The following is a 22,257-nucleotide window of genomic DNA, read 5'->3' as shown; positions in this document are numbered from 1 at the left end:
TGGCTTTCTGGTCTCCTGAATAGGGCCAGAAAGTTAAAGCTACTGAAACCCAAAAATCTTAAAAGCAGAAGTGTATTTATCCAATAGCAGGTTATTTCCTGAAATACCAGAACTGAAGTATAAACAGACTATAAGCCATACTCAACACTACCAAACCCCATTGTATTTCAGACACACAGAAGTCATAATCAGCTAAAATAAAGACTGAAACACAGTGACTTTTAACTTAGGTTTAAATCCTTCCTATAGCACTTTCATAGCATTGATCACCAAGCAACTACAGAGACATCTTCAGCCACCTTTGTCTCCACTAGGGGAGCCATCTGAACACAGCAAGAAAGCCACTATTGTACAAAACCTGCCAAATTAAGTAATAATGTACTAGAATTTAATAACAACAAATGCCATGAAAACCTATAAATGAAAAGACATTTCAACAGACACAACCGGAACAGAACTACTTCTATAGGTGAAATAAGTTCACTGCACACTCTGCTCATAGGTAGGGCACCCTGGAGAGGTGCAGATTACAGGAGGATTAGTGAGGTGGCAGGTTTCAACAACAGATTGTTATGATGATCACAGGAAAAAAAATAAGGGGGCCCTGATACGTGACAGGATGTTTTTGATTAATGAGTCTCCCACAGGCTGGAGCTACTCTTAGCAGGCATCTAGGAGGAGGCAAAGAGAAAAAGGAGTTGATCACCTGTTGCCATGTAAACCAAATTCAATTCATCATTTGATTTCTCCAGGACACAAGGTTTGATTTCATAATGTGAAGGAACACACCAGGAGGAATGCAGCTATGATCATAGCTCTCTGTCACACAAGTCTGTGCACAGTACCGAATCCTTTTACACTAGTTCTGCATAAGCAGCAGCATAGATAACTGCTGTGCAAAGAGAACAATATTCCCTTCTCCAAGGGATACCAACCACATAGGAGGTTACTCAACTAGACTCTCAGGCCACTGAACTTTTAGAACAGAACCTTTGCCAACTCTTGTTGTCAGGGCTTTTTCCCAGCATCCTTCATCCATCACATTCACCTGCCGCTTCCAGAGCAAAAGCCTCACTCTTTCTTTCTCTTCTTTTTCTTCTTCACAGCTCCTGGCAACACTGAGTTCTCTGGGTGACTGCAGTCCTGTCTCTCATGCTGTCCATTTGCAGACACCAACTGTGGCAAATCTTTGCAGATCTCATCACACTCTGCTGGGTCTGTTATTGTCTCCTGAATATTGTTCTCTCCCCTAATTTTCTTTTTTTTCTTCTTCTTCTTTTTTTTCTGGCTGTGCTCTACATAACCCCGACTCTGATCCTGGCTGGAATCCTGGCACAGTGCAGGAAAAGCACTTTGCTTCATAATGTCTGTGGCTGACACAGCAGCCTCTTGGTACCTTTGCCACTCTTGGTCACTGTCCATCTCACTGGAAAGGCAGCAAAATGAAAGGAAGTTACATTAAACTTTTGCCTTGAATTCAACCAAAACAGACAGAATAATCTGAGAACACCTGATAAACACACAGTGCCTCTGGGACTCCGACAGCTACAGTTATCATTGAACCAGTTTGAAAGCTGACATGTTCTTTACGCATACTAGGAGGGGAAAGGACATACCCCATAAACACTTCTAATTCCCCAGCACTAAAAAAAACAAACAAAAAGAATCTGCCCTAGTCAAATGGAGGAGTCAGAGACACTTCTCAAGCTTTTCAGCTTCCTATTCCCTTGTGAGAGTCCCAGCTGCCTCTGAAATGTGGGCTGCAATTGTACTTCAAGAGCAAAGGAGCTGACACCACCTCACCTGGAGCTAGATGGCTGCCTCCTCCTTGCTGCAGGGCAAGGCTCTGATTTCCCACAGTCTCCTGGGACAGATGAGGAGAAGAGGCGAAATCCTAGAATATGTAAAGGGGAATTTCAGCCATGACATAAAACAGAAGTGAAAGCAATCATCAGCAATCTCCCTGGGAAGCCTCATTGCTGCTATTGTAATGCTATAGCATTTGACAGCAACTACTTGGGACAATCTGGGAGGACGCAGGGCACAGAGATCAGAGCTTCAAAGTAACACAAACATCAACAGGAATTCTTCTACTGCAAATGCTTATTAGGCAGATGTGTGTACAACCACCAATGGACAGGATCTGTCTCACTTACTTAACTAACAAGGTCACAAAACAGCCACAATGGCTGTGACTAAACTCACCATCATCTGCAGAGTCAGACTGCTGCCCAGAAGTTTGTGAGGATCCTGATGAGTCCTTCAGGACAGTGATGAAACTAAACAGAAAACCCCAGTCAGGCCTTGGACAGGTTTGTGCAAACTGAGCTAAAGCTGGGTATTTCCAGGAAACAGGCCTACAGGGAGATGTTACACAGCATCTTACTTTTTAATTAGGAAGTGAAGCTGACCCACCTCCCTGCTTTCAGGGCAGATCATTCCTTCTCTCCTAAGAGACACATGCCACAGGAATGACTTAAGAGCAGTGTTTCTAAAGCCAACATTAAACACCAGGAATTCTAGTTCTCCAGGCCCACGCTGACACAGTAAAGACAGTGGCAGCCCAGTCTGAAGCATAGTGCCAGCAAACCCTCACTGAGGAACTGGTTTAGGTCATAAGAATAAATTGGAGATTCTCACACCAGCCTTTACATGATGCAAACGCTAAAGCACCTAAATTCTTCCTTTTCCTCTCTACAACACACTCACTGCAGAGGCAGAGACAGGCAGTGGGAGTCTTCTACCAGGGGGGCACAGCATATGGGCCAGGTTAGTGTACAGAATATTGGAAATCTGCATTAAATACAAGCATTAAGAAGACAGTAAGAGAGTTTCTCCTCAATATCCAGGCTGCACTCAGATCTTTAATTTCCTGGGTTTAGCACACAAAACCATCAGCGTAGTTGGCCCACAGATCATGGTCGCTCAGTGTCACATGCTAATACCTGTCTAGCATCGCTCCCAGTTTCTTTGCTACATGTGCTCTGAACTCTGGTGTTGTCTGTAGCTCGTTTCCATCCTCTTCATGACCGTTCAACTCATGCCTGTTTAAGGTAAGAATAATGATTATCTCTTTCAAGGCAAAGAACATCTGGTGCTCTCACCCAAACAGGAGATAAGGGATGGAAAATTTCCTGCGCTCTAGTAGTTAATTCATATGTAATAGAGGAGACTGCTAAGAAAGATGGGAAGTACCTCAGTAGTAACAGTTCAGTTTCCAAGAGAGCTAAACATTATTTACCCATCTCTATCACAGTTAGATGACTTTTCTCATTGAAAGAGCCAACAAAAACAAATCATATCAGGATATCCCTTCTCTTGCATGTAGTTCCTGGGTATGTTGCCGTAATTCATACGACTATGAACTGTCTCCTGGGTTTTGTTTAGCTGCCTGGGCGACAGACTTTGAAATTGAGCTTACAGAAGTGCTGCAGACTTAGACAGGACAGCACCACCTCCGCTCCAAGGCTCCTGGTTCAGCGGCTGCTTTCCCACCGATGAGTATTTGCCTTTGCAAGTGCAATGTTTCACAAAGAAAAGCCTTTTTTGTATCTGTAACTGTTCTAATTCCTCCATGGGATGCTTGCGGAGTTGGGAGATTTCAGACAGCTGGAACTAATGCTGTTAACTGACAGCAGATCCATATTCCCTTGCTATTAACAACTATTAGGTTCAAGCATAATTTCAGATTCTGGTTGGACCAATTCCCAAAACAGCACTAAGTATCCCAAGGTGTTAGCTGTAAGAAGCACAAATACAACACAAGTTAACCTTTTCTGCAGTGAAACATAAGCCTGAAAGCAGGAGTAAAAATACCTTAGGCTAGGCTGAGCAGGCTGCTGCTGTAACCGATCCCTTTTAAAGCCACCTGGCAAAGGAAGAAGTAAAGGCAAGTTTAAAAGACCAGGGGCCAAGACCTCTTCAAATCCTTTTCTGGCACATGTGACTTTATAGCACAGGAATCACGGTGGTAAAACACTGTGGTAAATCAGTTATGATGGAAAGGGAAACTTCCCACCGGCCGCGCTGTAGCAGACACCTTCCAGGGAAGGGGCTGGGGCTCTGCCCCGGCAGGAGGCCGCGCATCGCCGGGCCGGGCAGGGCCCCCTTTTGAGGGCCCCTCTCGGCTCCCTTGTGCGCTGGCGGTTTCGGCACCGTAGCAGAGGTGCCCCGCTTGACCACTGCTCCCCCGGGACAACCCCGGCGCAGGAGGAGCTGCGAAGGTGCCCGGCCCTGACAGGCGGGGAAGGAAAGGAGGGGCAGGACACGCCGGCGGGACAGCAGAGCTCCGCTGGCCGACAGCCCTCACCACCGCGCGGCTCCGCCCGCACCGACGCCGCCGCCTGCACAGCGCAGTCCCAGGCGGCCTCCCGGAACCGCGCCGCCGCCTCGCCGCTGCTTTCCGAGTCCGAATCCGTATCCAGGCCCGAGCCACCCCTGGGCGCCGCCATCTTGAAGGCGCGACGGGCGCGGGGCACGCTGGGTGCCGTAGTCTGGGCGCGGGGCACGCTGGGGGCTGTAGTCCATCGGGGCAGGCTCCGACAAGATGTCTGCGGCCCCGGGTGGTGCGGGTTCTGCACTTGCTTGTAAAGCAGGCGGCGGGAAGGCTGCGCTCACAGGACAGCTCTGTGCGCTGCAGGCCAGGCCTTCCCAAACCCCAGGAACCTGGGAACGGAAGGCAGCGCCAGCAGCTGCGGGTCGCCCGCAGGAGCGTGGGATTCCGTGACAAAGCAGTACGAACGCTCAGTGTCTGTGCCACCGGCGGGGCTGAGAAACCCCAGCACGGCGAGGAGACCCGGGATGGCTGGGCTTGTGCTACTGGGAGGAGCGGAGCTGGCGATGTGGAAGCGCCGCAAGCAGCCGCGGCTCGTTGACAGATCCATCCGGTGCTGAGCAGCCGGCTTCCACGTGTGGCGCACGGGAGAACAGCTCCGTGTTTCTCAGCTGTAACAGCTCACACACAGACGGTGAAATACACACCAATGACAGCGCTTTTGTGTGCGCAGAGAAAGAAGGCTTGGCGTTAAAGACTCGGGATGTAGAAAGATCGAGCAACTGTAATGAAATTCTCAGCACTTTTTGTGACATCTCTGAGATTTCACTGCTCCAGAAATGCTGTCAGCCCTCAAACTGACATTCTGATGTCGGGGACAGCACACAGATCTTCTAAGCATAAGACAGGATGGGACCCATCGGCTGTAGCAAGTGAGAAAACATACCAGACACATAAGATTCATTAAATATGTAAAATGTATTAGACAAAAAGCATCAAATTCCCTCACCTCTGGCAGGGGAAAGAAAATGTGCATCTCCTCTGCCTGTGCCTTTTGCAACTGCTTCATACGTACATTTGGAATGACAAGTTCCAAGGATAACAAATTGGCATTACCCAATCCAAAAAGGCATGACATGTTTAAAACCTGAAGGCTGCATGGAGGATATTCTCTTCAGCGCTCTTAGCCAGCTTGCCTTGGTGGATCTTGCCTCTTGCCTTGACTCTTTTAGCCACCTCCTTCTAACTGGCTGTCAGAGGCACGGGGATTTCTGCAGCAGACTGTGACCATGTTTCAGTTTGACAATTTGCCTTCACAGATGTCAAGCACCAGATGCTTCAAAGCTTGTTCTACTCAAGCAGATCAGGCAAAGTTCAGTGTGGGCCTGCTCTGAAGTATGGCAGCTCCCAGAAATAGGATCCAGAAAGGAGCAGATGAATGCATGTCACCTACCAGAAATAGCTGTATGGTCTCCCACCTTTCTGGTGTGGTACTGAAAACAGAGCAGGGAAATGAGCAGAAGCACTTGGAAATGGCTCTTGCTGAACAAAGGCAAAAGGCCAGATAGGAACTCTGTCATGTAGAAATTCCAAGGGTTTTCCCAGATGTAATTTAATCCTGAATTAAGATACCATTGTATCCAAGATACAAGTAAATCCAGGAGTATTGATGAGAAAAATAGTGATAAGAGGATCAAGGACTTGGATTCCTGATATATGTATGGCTTCTGTAATTAAGGATTTTAGGAGAGGGGTTGTGTGTACCATAAATATCAACATTATGTTCGACAATTGTATGACTTAGATGATGAGAAAGGGAATAAATCAAAGTGATTTACCCTCATGCACATGATGAGAATGAACTGGCAACCAGGGCACCAGGTCTTTCTAACTCTAAGCGGTTATAGGCTACCATCTACACTTTAGGAATAAATATTACAATTGTCACTGGGCAGTGCCAATATTCCCTGGCTATGTTGTCATGGCAGTAACTGTGTCTCTTTTCAGATTGCTTTGGTTATCCTATGACACCCAGACAATAGTGTTCTGAGCATTTCTTGCTCTGTTATAATACCAAAAATCAACTTTTTTTTTTTACTTTATATACTGAAATTCTTCTGACTCCAGACATACGTGGTCACTAGTCCAAGCCAGTCCAAATTTCACAAGCTCATCTTGGTTTTAATCAGCATCTGGAGGATACCGCTTGTACCTCTGGGGCCTTGTTAACTTCTGATTAATCGGATACTACACTGAGATGCCAAATTTTTGCTTGCATGCTGAAACTGTGCCAAACTGTGCTGCTTTACTGCCTTGGGACAAATCAGAGAGCAAATACACTGCCTGTGTGGGTAGGACACCTTTACACCATGTGTCCTAATGTTATACCATAATCATAGAATCACAGAATGGTTTAGGTTGGAAAGGACCTTAAGATCATCCAGTTCCAACCCCCTGCCATGGGCAGGGACACCTCCCCACTAGACCATGTCATCCAAGGCCTCATCCAACCTGGCCTTGAACACCGCCAGGGATGGAGCACTCACAACCTCCCTGGGCAACCCATTCCAGTGCCTCAGCACCCTTACAGTAAAGAACTTCCTCCTTATATCCAATCTAAACTTCCCCTGTTTAAGTTTTAACCCGTTACCCCTTGTCCTGTCACTACAGTCCTAATGAAGAGTCCGTCCCCAGCATCCCTATAGGCCCCCTTCAGATACTGGAAGGCTGCTACGAGGTCTCCACGCAGCCTTCTCTTCTCAGATACTATCTTCATCTTCACCTCAGCTACAAATTTGCCAGTGTGATACATCAACATGGATAGCAATTTCAGCTGGGCTGCTGGATGACCACTTTGAGATGGGTTCTGCCAAGCCTATGTGCTACTGAAAGCAGTATGAAGGCTCAGAATAGCTGGGTTTATGTTATCATTTCCTGGCACACGTTCAACCTTCACACTAGAACTCTGGAGTCTCAGGTCACCTGTGAGCAGACAGGCCTCAGCCCTTGGTCTCTTTCTGATAGGCACTAACCTCCCTCTACTGCTTAGCTTAACTACTCACGTGTAAGGCTCACATTTAGTGGGAGACCTTGGTTTAGGATACACCAAGTCTCCACTGTGTAAAACAAGAAGGAATTTTCTGCTGGTTTCTGCCTTGGTGTCCAAGAGGTGCCTTCTCGGTCACCTCTCTCAGCTCTGACCCACTCCTGCAGACACCAAGTCCCCTCCTCTCCCTCCCTTTTGTCCCTCTCCCCATCTGTGGTTTCTGACAGCTGTGTAAATACCTTGGATCGAGCTCTCTGTTCCCATCCTGGGAATGCTCCTCTGTTCAGATCCTAGCGCTCTGCACACACATTTGCACAATTCATTCCCCTCAAAGCTGCTGCCTTCCCTCCTTCCTTGGGTCGAGCCCTTGTCGTTGGCAATACGAAGCTCCCGCGTCTCTCAGAGGCAGCCGCTCGGGCACGGCCCCCGCACCACCTCACGACGAGCAGCACAAAACTGCAACAGAAACAGAGCAAGCGGGGGTTACGGTGGCGGAGGCCGAGCCTGGCCCGAACGCATCGCGGTTCGCACCGCACCACTTCTCTCGGTGAGGTCACAACGGGCCCGGGGAGTCGGGTCGGGGTGCTCGGGGCCAGGGCGGGCAGCCCGGCAGCTCTGACCGGACCTTGCCCGGGAGCCGCGCTGCCACCCGGGGCACCCCGCGCAGGGCCCAGGAGCCGCGGCCCCGTTTCCAAGGCACCGCCCCACAGGGTAGCCCCTGGCAGGCGGAACGCGGCCCCACGGCCCGGCGCGGCGGCGGGGAGCCCGGTCCCTTCCGCCAGGGCCGGGCTTCCGGGTGATCAGGTGACGGCGGCCGCTGGCAGAGGAGCGGCTCCGCGGCTCGGGGCTGCTGCGGGGGAGCAGCGAGACCCGCCGGTGAGCCCAGCCGAGCGGAGCGGGTCCGGCTGGAGGGGAGGGTACGGGGAGCCGAAGCCGGGCGGCGGTGTGAGGGGAGCGGGCCGGGGCCGAGCCGTGCCGTGCCCCGGGGCCGCTGGAAGGCCGGAGCCGCCTGCGCTCGGTCGAGACGAGCGAGCCCGGTGTGCGCAGCCTCGCTGCCGGAGCTCCGGCCGGGGCTGGCAGCGGCAAGCAGGGCCCGGCGCCGCCTGCGAGGGGTTTCCCCCCGGAATCCCAAGTTCAGCGGCCTGCAGGCGCCGGAGCCCCGGCCCGGGGCAGCGCCCGGCTGGATTAGGGACACGTCGGGCTCTAGGTGCGGCCGCAAAGCGAGAGCTTCGGGTACGTGCCATTATTGTGCTTTTTTCCTTCTTAAACCATACCGTAACTGCTGTATCTCCGCGTTGTGCTGCTAGGCGGGTTAGCCCACTGGAGGGGTGTTTAATGTTTTACATAACGCCCAAACCAGGAAAACGCTCCGGCAGTATTACCCAACTGGTTGTATCGGTTTTTTTTTTCTTTCCTTTGGACTTTATGAGGTAAGAGGATAAAATCTTTGTCTAAAGATTAGTGCAGCATTTTCTTGCAGTCTATAGTGTACCGAATGGCTAAACCAAAGAATTCCTTCAATCGCTTGGGGGGTTTGGTAGTTTGTAACAATGTCTCGCATTGGTGCCGTGCATTGAATCCTCTGAGCTGCCATAAGGGCCTTTCAGCAGGGCTCTTATCCTGGAAGCAGTAACTGTAACGCACGTAGGTTGCAGAATCCCAGGTAATGAAATGAGGCCAAGCAAGGGCACGCTGGTCTGTAGGGCAAATGGCTGGTTTGGCAAGTGCCGGTGATCACAGGAACGTGTACACTGGGACCACTTGATGGCAATACTGAAAAGTGGGCAGGTGATGTGGCACAGGTTATAGGAGGTGGAAAGATGGACTCAGAAACTGCTTCTGAAGCGTTAAAATGTAATATGCTTGGGGGGGCAGAATAGAGTGAAAAGGCAGTGAGAGATAAATGTGTATTTAATGATTAACAGGATGGCTTCAGTCCTGTATTTGCTAAGAATGTCAAAAAATGACTGTCAAGGAGTAAATGTAATTTCTTCTAGGCACTGTCAGCAACTGTCAGCTAAGGTTACCTGTTCATTTTACTTGAAGTCCAGGTAATAGTTTAAGGGTGAGATTGTTGTTAAACTTATGAGAGGGTGTATTTATATAAACTCTTGAGTAATGTTTTTAGATTTAGATGGAATTTCTGATGTTAATATTCCTTTGATAAAATTTGTCCCGTGTCTGACAATGACACTGGTACTGTAGCAATAAGAAACATAACCCGTTGAGTTTTCCTTTTGATTAAAATGGCAAAAGTTCAGAACCTAAATCAGCCCTTGAGACAGAAACAGATTAGTTTTAGATTATTTCTGTTTCAGTAATCCTAGATAGTAAGATTCATTAGGAAAGAAACATGGAAGTGTCTTTCTAGTGCAATTTTACATCCAGTAATGCTCTTTTTTATTTCATTGTTATGTATTAGAACACCTATCCTACAATTGCTTCATAAATTAGAAGTTAATGTCATCTGTGTATTCCCTTTCTGTCTTTCTGGGGTTGATCTATTGTTCACCTGCTTTGTTTCCAGTGGGGTTTTTGTATGCTTTAACGGTGGTGGAAACTCCCCCATTGTGTCTTCAAGTGTTTCTCTTGTGTTTTTAGTCAGGTCAAGTGTACTTTGGCAAATACAGTCATTTCTCATTTGCCAAGTTTAGGAATGTGATCTTTTACAGGAGCCACTCAGTTCATTTTCCTGGTGTGCAGTTTCTCCCACTGGATTTATAGATTCAATTTTTAAAGTATTTGAGTAAAATTTCACTTTTGCTGCCTGTTATCTATACACAGCACATAGACTTTCCTGCACTTACTTCTTTCATGGGCCTCCCGTGCTCTCCATTGTGAAACTTTCAGGTCCCAGTGTGCCATCTGCTTCTCAGAGCTCCAGTTTCACCACCTCTTTCATCCATGATTATTCTTTATGCGACTTGGTGGGATTTGTGCTGGTTCCCTTAACAAGTATCTTCACTTCCATGTCTTCTTCATGCTCCACAGGGCTTCTTTTATTTAGGAAGACCACTTCAAAATGGGTTCTTTGTTGTTTAACTCTTCATCTGTTGCCACTCTTGATTCTCGAATGCAGTAAATGTCAGTGATTCAGTCACTGTCAGAACAACCTGTTGGGATAGCGTAGAGGTCATGATTTGAAGGAAATAAATAGCTAACATAAATGGGTTTTAAATAACAAAGATACTGTTTTCTTGTAAATTTCTAAAGAGCAAAAAAGCAGGAAATAAAAAAAGAGAAGATCTTTGCATCCTTGCGTTTAGATCACGGCTGATTTTTATATCCTTTCTCTTGTTTTGTTTGCTACTCATCATGATGTGTCTGGGGTTGATTTGGAGACCTGATGTAAAGGATGAAGGTTTACAAACCTCAACTGGCATCTCTAAATTCTGTTTACTTAACACCAAAATTTATGATATATCCTGGTGTACTCACACTCTTCCTTCTGAACTCTAAATCAGAATGAAAATGGGGTTAGTTTGGCTTGTTGCGTTGGTTGTTGGTTTTCTTTTTAGTTTGTGGCTTGTTGGGGGCGAGGAGGGGGTGCCTCCTCCAAAAGGTTTTGTCTCGGAGCTTAAGTGTAGTTCAAGTGACATTTCAACAATTTTGAGCTTGTTCTCCATTCAGAACAAGTTGAATTTGCAGCTGAACTTCAGGATTCACAGACTATGCTCACAAGTGACACAAAATATGATTACCAAGTGTAAGTTTAGTCATTGATGCTGTTTCATGCTTGCTGCTTTGTATATGTGCAGCGTGATTTGCAGCTGAACAGCCCCCAGCAGCACGTGTTATGTTAAACAGTTTTCCACGGAGCTAATGTCTGAGAGGGCTTTTCAGAATAAGGTTATTTTATTGTTGTGGTTTGATACATTTTTGCTATTGTAAATTGCTTATATCCTAATAGGTCTTTGGGCTCAGTCAGCCTATGAAGAAATAATTAGGAGAGGATCCCAGTACAGCCTAAGGAATGGCCTGCTTCCGGGACAGTAGATTCATTATGATCTATGTTCATTATGCCTATTATGATTCTTCTGTCTCAGCCATCTGTATTCCATTACATTACTATATTCCTATGGATTTCTCTATCATCTTTCTTCAAAACTTAATGATTTATTAATATTTTTTTTTAAGTTACTAAAAGACAAGGAATTTATAAGTAGAAGTTTGTGAAGGTACAGATTTTATCTTTGTTGATGAGTCTCCACATTTCTGGTGTTAAATATATGGAATTTAATTAGGAAAAAAGGCCTTCTTTCCACATTGGTTTTAAGGACAGAAATTCATTCATTCTGGTAGTAAGGATGTGTGAAAATTCCAAGTCTCTTTAGCTTATAGTTTGTGGGTTGGCAGCACTCCCATCTGCCTTGAACTAACATGAGGTGTAATTTTATACAATGAACTGCTACTGGGTATAAAGGAAGTCACACTGTGAAATGCTAAGAGCAATGTGTGTACAGCATCTGTGAATACAAAGTCACCCTTCTGGGACACTGTGCAAAATGATGTAACTGAGTGAAAAAGCTCTGCAAAAATACATTTCACTGTTGTTGTTGAGCATCTCCGCTGCAATACCATAATGAGGCTCGAGTATGATTCTTTCTTGACCACACAGTGGGATTGTACTGTATGAAAAAAGCTGTTGACACTAATAGCTAGAGTTGCTGAGGTTTTATTTTGCTGCCCTGCACCTGTGCTTCAGCACTGCTACAAAGAGGGGACACTAAGGAAAGCCTTTAATGCTTTGGGGGTAAGTTTGCCAAGAAATTCTCTTCTGAAAAATTCAGGTCACCCTTTTAAAATGCTTAACTGTTTGTGTGCTTGCTAAAAGTTGAGATAATCACCGTTTCTTTCTTACAACCTTATCTAAGTATTCATATCCCTGCAGCAGCAACGTGATGTCAGGTTCATGAAATGCACAGTGGAGTATTCTAATCTGTTTTGGTGAATTAACTTCTGAAACTACTGAAACCTCTTAGTTCCTGGATTAAAAATCTTGTACTGGTAAAAGTATTCGTTTCTGGAAGTGGAAATGCCTTGGGCTGAGCCTCAGAGGTTTAGGTACTGTGGAGTTTGCATTTCAAGGAATTAGAGTGTGGAGGTTGTTCTTTGATAAAGATGATGACGTTAATGAGAACCCAAAGCATGTAAGTAAAATTAAAGCACACTGAAGTAAATTTTTACTACTTCTGAATTACTTCCAGATTAGAAATGTTTGATAGTCATATCAACACACTGCTGTGATAGCAGCTGTATACTACTGATGAGACAAATCGTGTACTAGGCCACCTTTGCTTGCCATTGTTATCACTGTTATTCCAGATTAATGAACGTTGAACTTGAAACTGCTTGAAGTCAGTCTGTCCAGATTGTGAATGGCTTTATGATTAAATCCTGTTTCAGACTGCATCCTCCTTTATGACTGGCATTGAAGTTTTGGAGGAGTTATGACCACATGATCTCATTTATGAGAAAACACAATGGGTTTGTTTTGTCTGTGGATCTCAGTTGCTTATCAGTAACTTTAAAACAGAGGTCATGTATCAGCCAGGTCATACTACAGGGCTTTAAAGTAGCTTAGTTTGTCAAAATACATCTCTCTTGGCTATGTTAAACTAAGCCCATCAACAACAGGCTTCAAGTGCTTCTTAGATAAATCACTCCCAGTTTGGAACAGGATGAGAATGCAATGTTATAATCAAGAAGTTGTTTGGTTGTTGGGTTTTTTTTCAGCCCCTTCCTACTGCTTGGATTCCAGCAGGAGAATTTTCTTGACCTTGTGTCTGGGTAGTTCTTGAAGATGGCCAGCAAAGGACCCACGACTTCTACATCAACAAAGAGCTCCAGTACTGGAGGGACCAGTGGCAGCAGTAGCAGTAATGGTGCTGGGGACAGTACTAATCAGGACAACACTTTTGAGTGTAACATCTGTTTAGACACTGCCAAGGATGCAGTTATCAGCTTGTGTGGACATCTCTTCTGGTAAGTACTCATCTCCCTCAGATAAACCAGAACACTATCTGATCATGTAAAAGCCTATGATTTTTATAAATCTAAGACATCAAATCAAATGGCTTGTATAAAATTAGTAAGGACCTAGGTTTGGTTTAGGAGGGGCCTGGGTTTGCTTCTCAACTGTTTTTCTTTGCTTGTGTTCCAGGGAGTGGGTTTCTTGCGTCTTAAACTTCCTCAACTTCCTGTACTTCTGGGTTATTTTGTAAAACAAACAAACAAGCCCCACATAAGACAGTGTTCACTGACACTGCTTGGTTATGCGTGCTATTTTGTGCTGTCTGGTCTAGCACAGATATCTTGTTCAGACCTAAATTCCTTTCTAAGCTGTGCATACCTAAACCTGCATCTGACATTAGGTTGTAGAGGCCAAATTGTAGTTCTCATGCTTCCTATAAGCTTGCTCTTTTTCCCTTTGAAACCATAAAAAAAAAAGATAAAAAGCTTTTTACCTGTGGGTTTCTCTTTTCCTGTGGTCTTGCGGTTGTAACACTGCCTATTCAGTTCTTTGGTCTGACATTGGAATGTATCACACAAACACAAGAAGTGTGCAGCATTTCTTACGTGGGTAACTTGGGCTATAACATACTCTTTCTTGAATGTTAAGAAGGCATTAAGGATTGACATGGCCAAATGGGGTTTTGGGGGGGTTGTTTTACAGAGTAGGCTAAATTGTGCTCTTTTTTATACAAGAGGCCTAAAAGAGCATTTCTGTATAAATGTATGTAATATCTGATAAATAAGGTTCTTACTGTAGGAGATGGAAAATCACTTGATGATGGTATGTTAAGATAAATTATTGTACAAAAGGATGTGAAAGAATGGAACTTTAAAAATCAGCAAGTGTCTGTCTGAATAGTGTTGTCAAGACTGCTTGTTGCCATATTAATTTAATCTTAAGAGTAGTTCTGTGTAAAGGGGATTTCTCTGCCCTGAGCCACTGGGTCTGATCTCAATACTTGACCCTGCTCGGAGCATTGGGTTGGACTGGAGGCCACCTGGGGTACCATCCACCTGGAGGTATTCCATGATTTAGTGAACATGGCTGATGTTTTACCTAAATCTCTCTTATTTACTTTAAGATCCTGAAGGATCTTTACTGATTCCTTCCTCATTTGCATCTTAGCTCAGGGATGTCTTTTCATGGTATTAGAAGAGAAAATTGTACAGTAAACACCAAGATAAATTAAGCCTCTGTATGGGCCTTTGGTATGGAAGAGGGCCCAGGAATCAAAGGAGATATATAGAAAATCACATTAGCAACTTAGTTAGATTGCATAACCTGAAAAGACCAGTGGAGATCCATCTTGGGCTGTGCTTTCAATTATTTTAATGGGAGGTTATGGAACTAGCCCAGCTGGATTCCAGGATTTTGTTGTCTCCAAGCTGTGCTATCTGTGGTACACTATACGTCTGTCAGATCCACTTGTCAGTAACTAATTCTGTTTTCCCCTCTCTTTCTGCTCTGTGAACAAATTGTCCTGGGAACGCTCACAGTTGGCCTTGTTTACACCAGGTAAGACAGGTTTCCTTTTACTTTGTCTTTCATCAGCTCCTGTTACTGAATAAAGCCCGCGGTTCTCTGGAGTATGCCCCTCTTTTCAAATGCTCTATCTCTCCAGGGCAATCACAACCTGCTAATGCAGTTTCATACACAACACCTTGCAATCTGCTCTTTTCAGCATTGCATCCCACTTTTGAGTTTCTTAAATACTGGGTATTCCCAATTTTGCAGGAGAATTACTGTAGGCAGTTCACAGGGATTTACTTTGCAGGCTTAAGTGCTGAATGTGCTTCTCTTGGAATATGTAGTGTTTTACATTCTGGCATCATTACAGAAAAGATAGATGAAAGGAGGGTATCTACACTTGGCCTATGCAGGATTGTTGGTTCTGTTTATTTCTTCATATTTTACTTCAGTGCAGTTCTGAATGTGTACACATCAGCAAGCGGTTCGTACCAGAACGACAGCCAAAATGCCAGCTCCAATCTGGAGAGTACTTGGCACTTAGTAAAATGTTTTGCTCCATGGCTTTCTGAGAAATTGCTGAAGTGTCTCTGCCTGGCTGCAGATGAGGTTTGCATGTTGTTATTTACATGGTCCTTTACTGGGTTTCTTATAATTTACTTTCTTTTAGTGGCTAGAGACCAGGCCAAACAGACAAGTGTGTCCTGTATGCAAAGCAGGAATCAGTCGAGATAAAGTTATTCCTCTGTATGGAAGGGGTAGCACTGGGCAGCAGGACCCCAGGTAAGAAACCTAAGTACAACTATTTTTGTGTGAAAACTAAAGATGAAACTTTAGTTTAAGGTCTTAAGATGAGATTGTCAAAATAATGGTTTCACAATGTGAAATACTTTGTTAAAAGACAGATAGAACTGCCATTTCTGCCTGATATTTCTGGCCTGGGTTTGCACACTTTATTTCTTGTTCAGCTGGCAACTTGTTCTAATTGGGTATTAATTGTAAGTTACAAGTGTCAGGTTGCAATGAATGTTATCTGACTGGACAAACTTACCTAAAATGTTCATTTCCTCAGTTTCTAGCCTTTGCAATGGGACTTTGTTATGCAAAATGCAGTATCTTGATTCAGTGATGTGATTCATAAGCTGGGTGATCTATTCACTCACACACTGCCTCCAGCTCTGCTGCAGCATGGCCCTATGTTTGTTCTGGTTTATTAGCCAGGCTAGTGCAGATACTCTTGGCACATATTAGCACTTGAGCTAATTTCACAACTTCCTGCAGAGAGAAAACTCCGCCACGACCCCAAGGACAGAGACCGGAACCAGAGAACAGAGGGGTACGTGAAAAAACAAGCTCGAGCAGATAAGTTGGTTTTATTGGTGGTGGGATTTATTCATCTTGGAGGATTTAGTCATCCTGTGTGAGGATCCTAAGGCTCACAGCCCTTGCTCATCCCTAGCTTGTTCACAAATAATTGCTAGCTGCAGTGTGGCAGAGAGCTCCATTCCCATAGTACTCTAGCATCCCAAAGAATGGGCTAACTTGAATTGTGCTTCAGAAGAACAGACCTGTGTGGCATCACTGGAAATGCTCTTCATCCCTGATTGCTCTCCATACACAAATACAAGGAACACTTTGCTTTGAAAATTCTGTGTGGAAATGAATTTCCATCAGACTATACCTGCCTTGGAAATGTGTAATCTATGTGTGAACACAGGCTTTTGGCACTGACACCTGCTTCTAGCATTTCTATGGGATGTTATTGTACCATGGCATTACAAGCATAAGAATTCAGCTATCTGTTGGATACATGTTAATACAAAGAGGGCTCTGTGGTTTTGTTGAGGAGATTACATAGAGTGAATGTGAACAGCAGCTGGCATAGGTTGAACAGACATTGGAGTAGCCAGCAGGACAGACCACGGTGTTCTTTAGCACAATGGCAGTGAGCATGACCTGATGAAACAATTGCATATTTCTGTGTAACTCAGCCTGGGATCCTTGGGGAACATTTGTATACCTCATGCTTCAAGCAAACAACTGCTGGGAATGATTAAGGAGCATTTCTGTACTGAATGCATTGGGAGCTCAGTTGTTCTTTCTCGCTGGGGAGTTGCCTTCTTATTAAATCACCTGCTATACTTTGTTTGAACCTTTTAGCTGCTGCTACCATAAGTCAAAGTAATCTGGCATGAAGACAGTGATGCTGCCCTCCTGTTTCCTGAAGGCAAAGCACCTGCCATGCAGAGTGCTTTGCTGTCCCTGAGAGTTAATGGCAAAATGCTTGAGTAGAGTCATAGTCAAAAGACTAACTCAAGTCAAAGATCAACCCAGAAATGTCTGGCTTTTATTATGATCTCAAAGGTCTCTTCCAACCTAGTTGATTCTGTGATTCTGTATGAGTGAAATCACATTTGTCCTCCTACTGTTTGGAGGTGATAGACCAGAGGGTTTTTCAGAATTGCTATCACTGTTTTAATTCTGTGAGGAGACGACAGTGTGCTTTACACACTGTGGATTACAGAACGTGGCAACTCTGAGCTCTCCACAGTTTTTGAACATGATGTGACTGCTTAGACTGTTATAGTTTGCTCTCAAATAGTACACTGCTTGTATATGGTAGGATTCATCTTGATTCAGAAGACTTACCTTTTGACTTGATGGGGTATCTTAGTCTGGATCCCATAGGGGTCAATGTTGTTGCATTGTAACTCTTCCTTTTTTCCTCCTTTCCTTATGGCTGGCATTCCTGCCCCAGATGACTTTATCTGCCACCTTAATTAGAGTGCCCCCGGTAATTTTTTTTTTATGGTTACTGTTCCTCTCTATAATGCTCTTTGCATCCCACTGGCAATTTATCACCTCACTGAATGCTTGAATTATACACGTGTATTGTGAGAATCAATGCAGCTTATTTTTTTACAATGCCTTTCTTGCAGCTATAGGGCTCATACCTATTAATACAGATTAATATATTGTTAAGACATTCTAGATAGAATTGTTGATGTTGATTTTGATACAGTGTCAGATATCTGCTATTTTAAGTTGAGAAACATTAGAGAAACGCTTTTGTTAATTTGTGGCCTTCAGGAAAGAACTGTAGTCCCTGGTTTTCTCAAACTTTTGGGTTGCTCTGGCAAGTTTGATACTGTGTGAAACACTTTAAGCTGAGGAGAACTAAGGAGGTATCTAACAGTAGTGTGGCAGACTAGTTGCCAGACAGAATGATACTGCCTCAGCTGCAGGAAAGCCAGGGAGAGAATGTCTGCACTTCTACAAAACACTCTGAAATAGGCTTTAAATGATTGGTACCTTTTTTCTCTCTGTTGCTTTGTCTCTGCAGGGATTCCAGGGCTTTGGCTTTGGCGATGGTGGCTTCCAAATGTCATTCGGAATTGGGGCGTTTCCCTTTGGTATATTTGCAACAGCATTCAACATAAACGATGGGCGACCTCCTCCAGGTACCACGCAGCCATCTTCTCCCAGAGGCCTGTCACAAACAGATGTTTGTTACAAACTCCTTTGTAACTTTTAAACAAATAGCTTTCTAAATGACAAAACTTTCTGAATAGTAGAGTAAATCGGTGCTGTAAATAGAAACACAAAATGGTTTGCTGAAGGCCTTCCTGGGAGGACAGTAGAACTGGAGAGGGAGAGTGGCACTGGGTAATTCTCCCCTTTAATTCAAATGCCTCCTCTGGTACTCCCTCTGAAAAATGAGACAAATTGGACTAGGGTTTCTAATAATAGTACTAAAAAGGAGTCAGCAGGGGTGAATGAAGGAGACCTGTATTTTGAAAACAGCAGGAAAGGACCATTTCCTGAAAGATGAGAAGGAAAAATTTAAACTGGTTTCAACCCCTTTGTACCACAAAATAATGACAGCAGGCATTGTTCCTTTTCCAGAAATTTATCTGAGAGTCACCTGTATTCCACAAGAAGTGACTTTTCTGGTGAAATGATTTCACTGATTTTAATTAAGAAAAAACAGTTGGCTTACTCCAAGTAGTGGCCTTGCTCTCTAAAAATGAAGCAATCCCCAGAAAACCTCCTCCCCATCTACAGTGTAGACAAACCAAGTCTGCCTGTTTTGAACAAGAACCTACTTTTCTGTACAGGATTTTCTTCCTCTAGCAAATTTTCTTCACCATGTCATATGGCATCAGAACTATGAGAACATTCTTCGTGTCACACCTGTGTTGCCAAGGACCTGTGCTGTCCTAGGGTCAAATTAACTTACCTATTAACTATACTTGAGTGTCCACTGAAAATGTGTGTGGGGGTGTGACTGAGCTAAGGAGTATGTAAATATATCCTGTTGTACCAGCCATCATTTAACCACCTCCTTTATCTGCTTTTCAGATGTGAATTCAGTGCAGCAGTTCTCGAAATGCACAGCTTGAGCTTTAGAGCTTGTGTGCTTTACATTAGTTCTCTTTGTCAAGGCACCACATGCAGCTTTGACCGTTTTACCATTCTCTTACTCAGAGATGTTTCACCTTGATGGGGAGGAGCACTCAAGTAGAGGTGGTAAAGCTCCTCAGGCTGGAAACAGTGAACTTGGCTAGCTGTGAGCAGTGAACTGAGCAGTGAATTTCACTCAGCACTGTCCCCAGAAGTACTCTGAGCAGAGCTGCATGTACTGGAGCACTGGGAGCTGCCTGCTGCTATTAGTCACAAGCAGGTTTACCACAAGTCTGCTTCAGGGAGCTGATGTTTATCTTCCCTCTGATCTTCCAGTATGGCTTGCCAGTCTGAAATAGCACAGTTTCTCACCAAGTAGATTCATTGCATATCTTTCAGTTTATGTTCAGAATATATACTATGTTCAGAATATACACAAAGAAGAGGAAGGAGCTGAACTGTTCTGTTTTCCTTTCTGTTTTCCAGCTGTTCCAGGGACTCCTCAATATGTGGATGAGCAGTTCCTATCCCGCCTCTTCCTGTTTGTGGCTCTGGTGATAATGTTCTGGCTGTTGATTGCGTAATTTTTTTTCATTATTCTATATATTCATGGCCAACAAGGCACCTGAAACAGTTACAAACTGCATCCCCATCCCATTTTAAATCTCTTGGTGTCTGGTTCCATAGCTAACTGTGGGCTTCAGGAATTGGTGGTACTACAGGACAATGAGGAATCCCGCATTTTGCACCAGAGTTGGAAATTAAACATTAAAAAGCATATTTCAGCTCAGCTGTTGTGTACAACAGGTAACTGCCACAAACCGCGGGCCTAGCTTTGAGCTCCACTCCTAAAAGGAGTGCTGCTTTGAAATCCTGTGCCAATCAGTGACACCAGGTTTATGTGAAAGACAGTTGCCTCAGAGGTAGACTGGGCAGGTAAGGAAACCTCTGCAGTGTGACCAGTATCTCATGCTTGGATCTGCCTGAGCTGTGGATGTTATTTAATGTCTTCACATCAACATCCAGCCTTCTTCAGGAAATCATCTGCAGCACTGCTAAGACTCTTTGGGCACAGCACGTGATGCAAATAGAACCAGGCCTGGAACCTGGTTTCTTTGCTTGCTGTTATTTCCCAGTGTGATGGGAAACCCCTCCTGAAGAGGTTCTGATGGCTGTTAGAAGGGATACAAATTTATGCTGCAATTTCTTAAAGCCTGAATTTGCTGGAGCCAGACACTGGAAGATTCTCTCATCGTGGAGCTGGGTGGGGTTGCAGAACAGTCCAAGGAACTGCCTCACCCAGCCCAGTTCCTCACTGACGAAACAGTGTTGTCTTCCTTGGTTCTGCGCAGCAGCCTGTGGCTGCACTGCTGGATGATCCCCTCACAACCCTGTCACTGTAGCTACATTTATTCCTCCCAAGTCTTTGAGACTTTCTGCTCAAGGTTGTGTACTCCAAATAAAATCCTATTACAGATCTGAGATCAGCGTGTTTGGGGAGAGGAACAAAAGGCATCTTTATGTGAGTTTTGAGGTTAAACTTGTCATACTGTAAAATCAGACAAGAGGAAGAATGAGATCCTGCCTTTGCTAGCACATGCTGCAGTAGAGAACATTTGGAAGAGCTTTTCTCTACAGGTGTGTACAGCTGCTCCATGCCACAGCAGAATGGCTGTACCGCACGAGTCTCTGCAGTACCTACCAAAGAAACTAACCTGAAGTGCTGGAGGAGACCACAACTATTTATGTGCTGAGGGGAAAATACTTCAGAAGGTGAGCACTTGGTAGCTGTTTTGGAATCTTGTTGGGGACACAGCTTTAGGGACTACTCCTGATGTATATGTGTAGATTCTTTCAGAACAGCAGGTAGGAGATTCCCTGGCAAGATGAACAGCTTTCCTATTCCTCTGAAAAATGTCAATTTTTTTCTCTTCTTTTTAGGTTGTTTTGATTCAGATTCCTCATAGTCATAATTATTTCCTGCAGGATGAATATTGTGACATTCCTGGCAATAGACAGCCAACTGACAGAACAAGTCAACTCATAGAAACTCTGTTTTAATTGCTAGGGTTTTTCTAGTGGATGGATGAGGTTCCTCGGCAGGACCCCTTAATTGTTGTAGAAGCTTATTTATGTCATTATAAACTGTTCACTTTTAGTATTGAGACACAGGATGTCTGCAGTTTAACTTGCCTACCTCCGGAATTCCATCTGGCAAGTGGAATGTTGCAAAGCCTCCGCGGTGTTTTGCCACGTCTTGTCGAATTCATACCTGACCGATAGTCGGGCAGCATACACTGCTCAGCTGTAAGTGTTGAAGCAGCGCCTCAGCTTCGGTGGTGCGGCACTTTTGAGAAGGTTCGCTGCTTGTGCATAGGGTTCTTCTCAAGTGCGGCACTTGGTAACGGGCACCCTTTCGAGGAGAAAGGCTGGGTTGTTTCTGGCTGGCGGTAGTACGGAGCCGCGGCTTTGACCGCCTTTCCTGAGCAGGCAGCACCCCCTGCTGATGCACAGGGGAAGTTCAGGTGCAGTAAAGGATGGTTTTCCTTTCCCATTGAGGAACGATGCTAACGGCAGAGGTTGGCCGGGGAGGAGCAGCCACTTAAAGCCTTTCTCCGAGAAAGTGGACAGAAAAGCGACTGTAACAGGTTCAAGCGGTACTGAAACTGATTTAACTAACCTTATGCTTAATAATACAGAATTTTAATGGTTTGGGTTTTTTTTTTCCATCTATTGGTGAGAGACACAATGGATTTCGACAGAGGTGGCTACAGAAATATGACTGAGTCCTTATTTTCTGGCAATCCAATAATGAAATAGTCTGAAAGTGTTAACGCTTTTGTTCCTACCTTTTCCCTGGCGTGCTTTTTGTATTGTACCACTTCCCTCCTCGTACTCAGACTGCACACAGCCCGTAATGGCTCGTTTAGTGCATTACCATTACTGTTCACTAATTTTCACTGTTGTGAAAGTGATTTAGAATTAAAAAATGGTTTTACATTGACCGTACTGCGCCGCCGTTCCTTTGTGCTTTGCGGACGGACTGAGGTG

At 44.8% G+C, this 22,257-nt stretch overlaps 2 protein-coding genes across 10 annotated transcripts in view; one reads left to right on the top strand and one right to left on the bottom strand.

The window, feature by feature from the left end:
* CUNH12orf43 (chromosome unknown C12orf43 homolog) overlaps window positions 1–7,703 on the bottom strand; it is a 99,972-nt gene extending 92,269 nt beyond the window's left edge. Inside the window, exons 1-6 of one of the 4 annotated variants that reach the window (XM_057411478.1) lie at window positions 7,559–7,703; window positions 3,817–3,868; window positions 2,946–3,044; window positions 2,206–2,357; window positions 1,804–1,894; window positions 1,049–1,426 (exon numbers count right to left, since the gene is read on the bottom strand). In XM_057411478.1, the coding sequence (XP_057267461.1) occupies window positions 1,072–1,426; window positions 1,804–1,894; window positions 2,206–2,357; window positions 2,946–3,044; window positions 3,817–3,868; window positions 7,559–7,583 (774 nt within the window). In that variant the 5' untranslated portion in view covers window positions 7,584–7,703 and the 3' untranslated portion in view covers window positions 1,049–1,071. Of the gene's footprint in view, window positions 1–996; window positions 1,427–1,803; window positions 1,895–2,205; window positions 2,358–2,945; window positions 3,045–3,816; window positions 3,869–4,309; window positions 4,484–7,558 lie in introns of those variants that run through there. The other 3 variants (XM_057411475.1, XM_057411477.1, XM_057411476.1) reach the window with 3 other exon arrangements.
* A 333-nt stretch (window positions 7,704–8,036) lies between these two features.
* On the top strand, window positions 8,037–22,210 carry RNF185 (ring finger protein 185). 6 transcript variants are annotated; one of them, XR_008972426.1, is made up of 9 exons: window positions 8,037–8,195; window positions 13,056–13,304; window positions 14,832–14,850; window positions 15,473–15,585; window positions 16,084–16,138; window positions 17,561–17,596; window positions 18,146–18,263; window positions 19,693–20,979; window positions 21,148–22,210. XR_008972426.1 is itself a non-coding variant. In XM_057411468.1 (8 exons), the coding sequence occupies exons 2-8, from the start codon at window positions 13,123–13,125 to the stop codon at window positions 19,788–19,790; spliced, it is 621 nt and encodes a 206-aa protein (XP_057267451.1). In that variant the 5' UTR covers window positions 8,037–8,195; window positions 13,114–13,122; the 3' UTR covers window positions 19,791–22,210. The 6 variants fall into 6 exon arrangements, 5 of the variants coding, with proteins under 5 accessions (XP_057267451.1, XP_057267449.1, XP_057267453.1 ...); XM_057411468.1 differs by having other exon boundaries at window positions 13,114–13,304; window positions 19,693–22,210; XM_057411466.1 differs by having other exon boundaries at window positions 19,693–22,210.
* The last annotated feature ends 47 nt before the right edge of the window (window positions 22,211–22,257 follow it).

Source organism: Pezoporus wallicus, unplaced genomic scaffold (genome assembly GCF_028554395.1).
Source record: "Pezoporus wallicus isolate ANWC-B61680 ecotype Strahan unplaced genomic scaffold, APGP_CSIRO_Pwel_v1 contig_6401, whole genome shotgun sequence".
Classification (NCBI taxonomy): Eukaryota; Metazoa; Chordata; class Aves; order Psittaciformes; family Psittacidae; genus Pezoporus; species Pezoporus wallicus.
The sequence above is the reverse complement of the archived record's forward strand: the minus strand, read 5'-3'. Positions and strand labels throughout refer to the sequence as shown.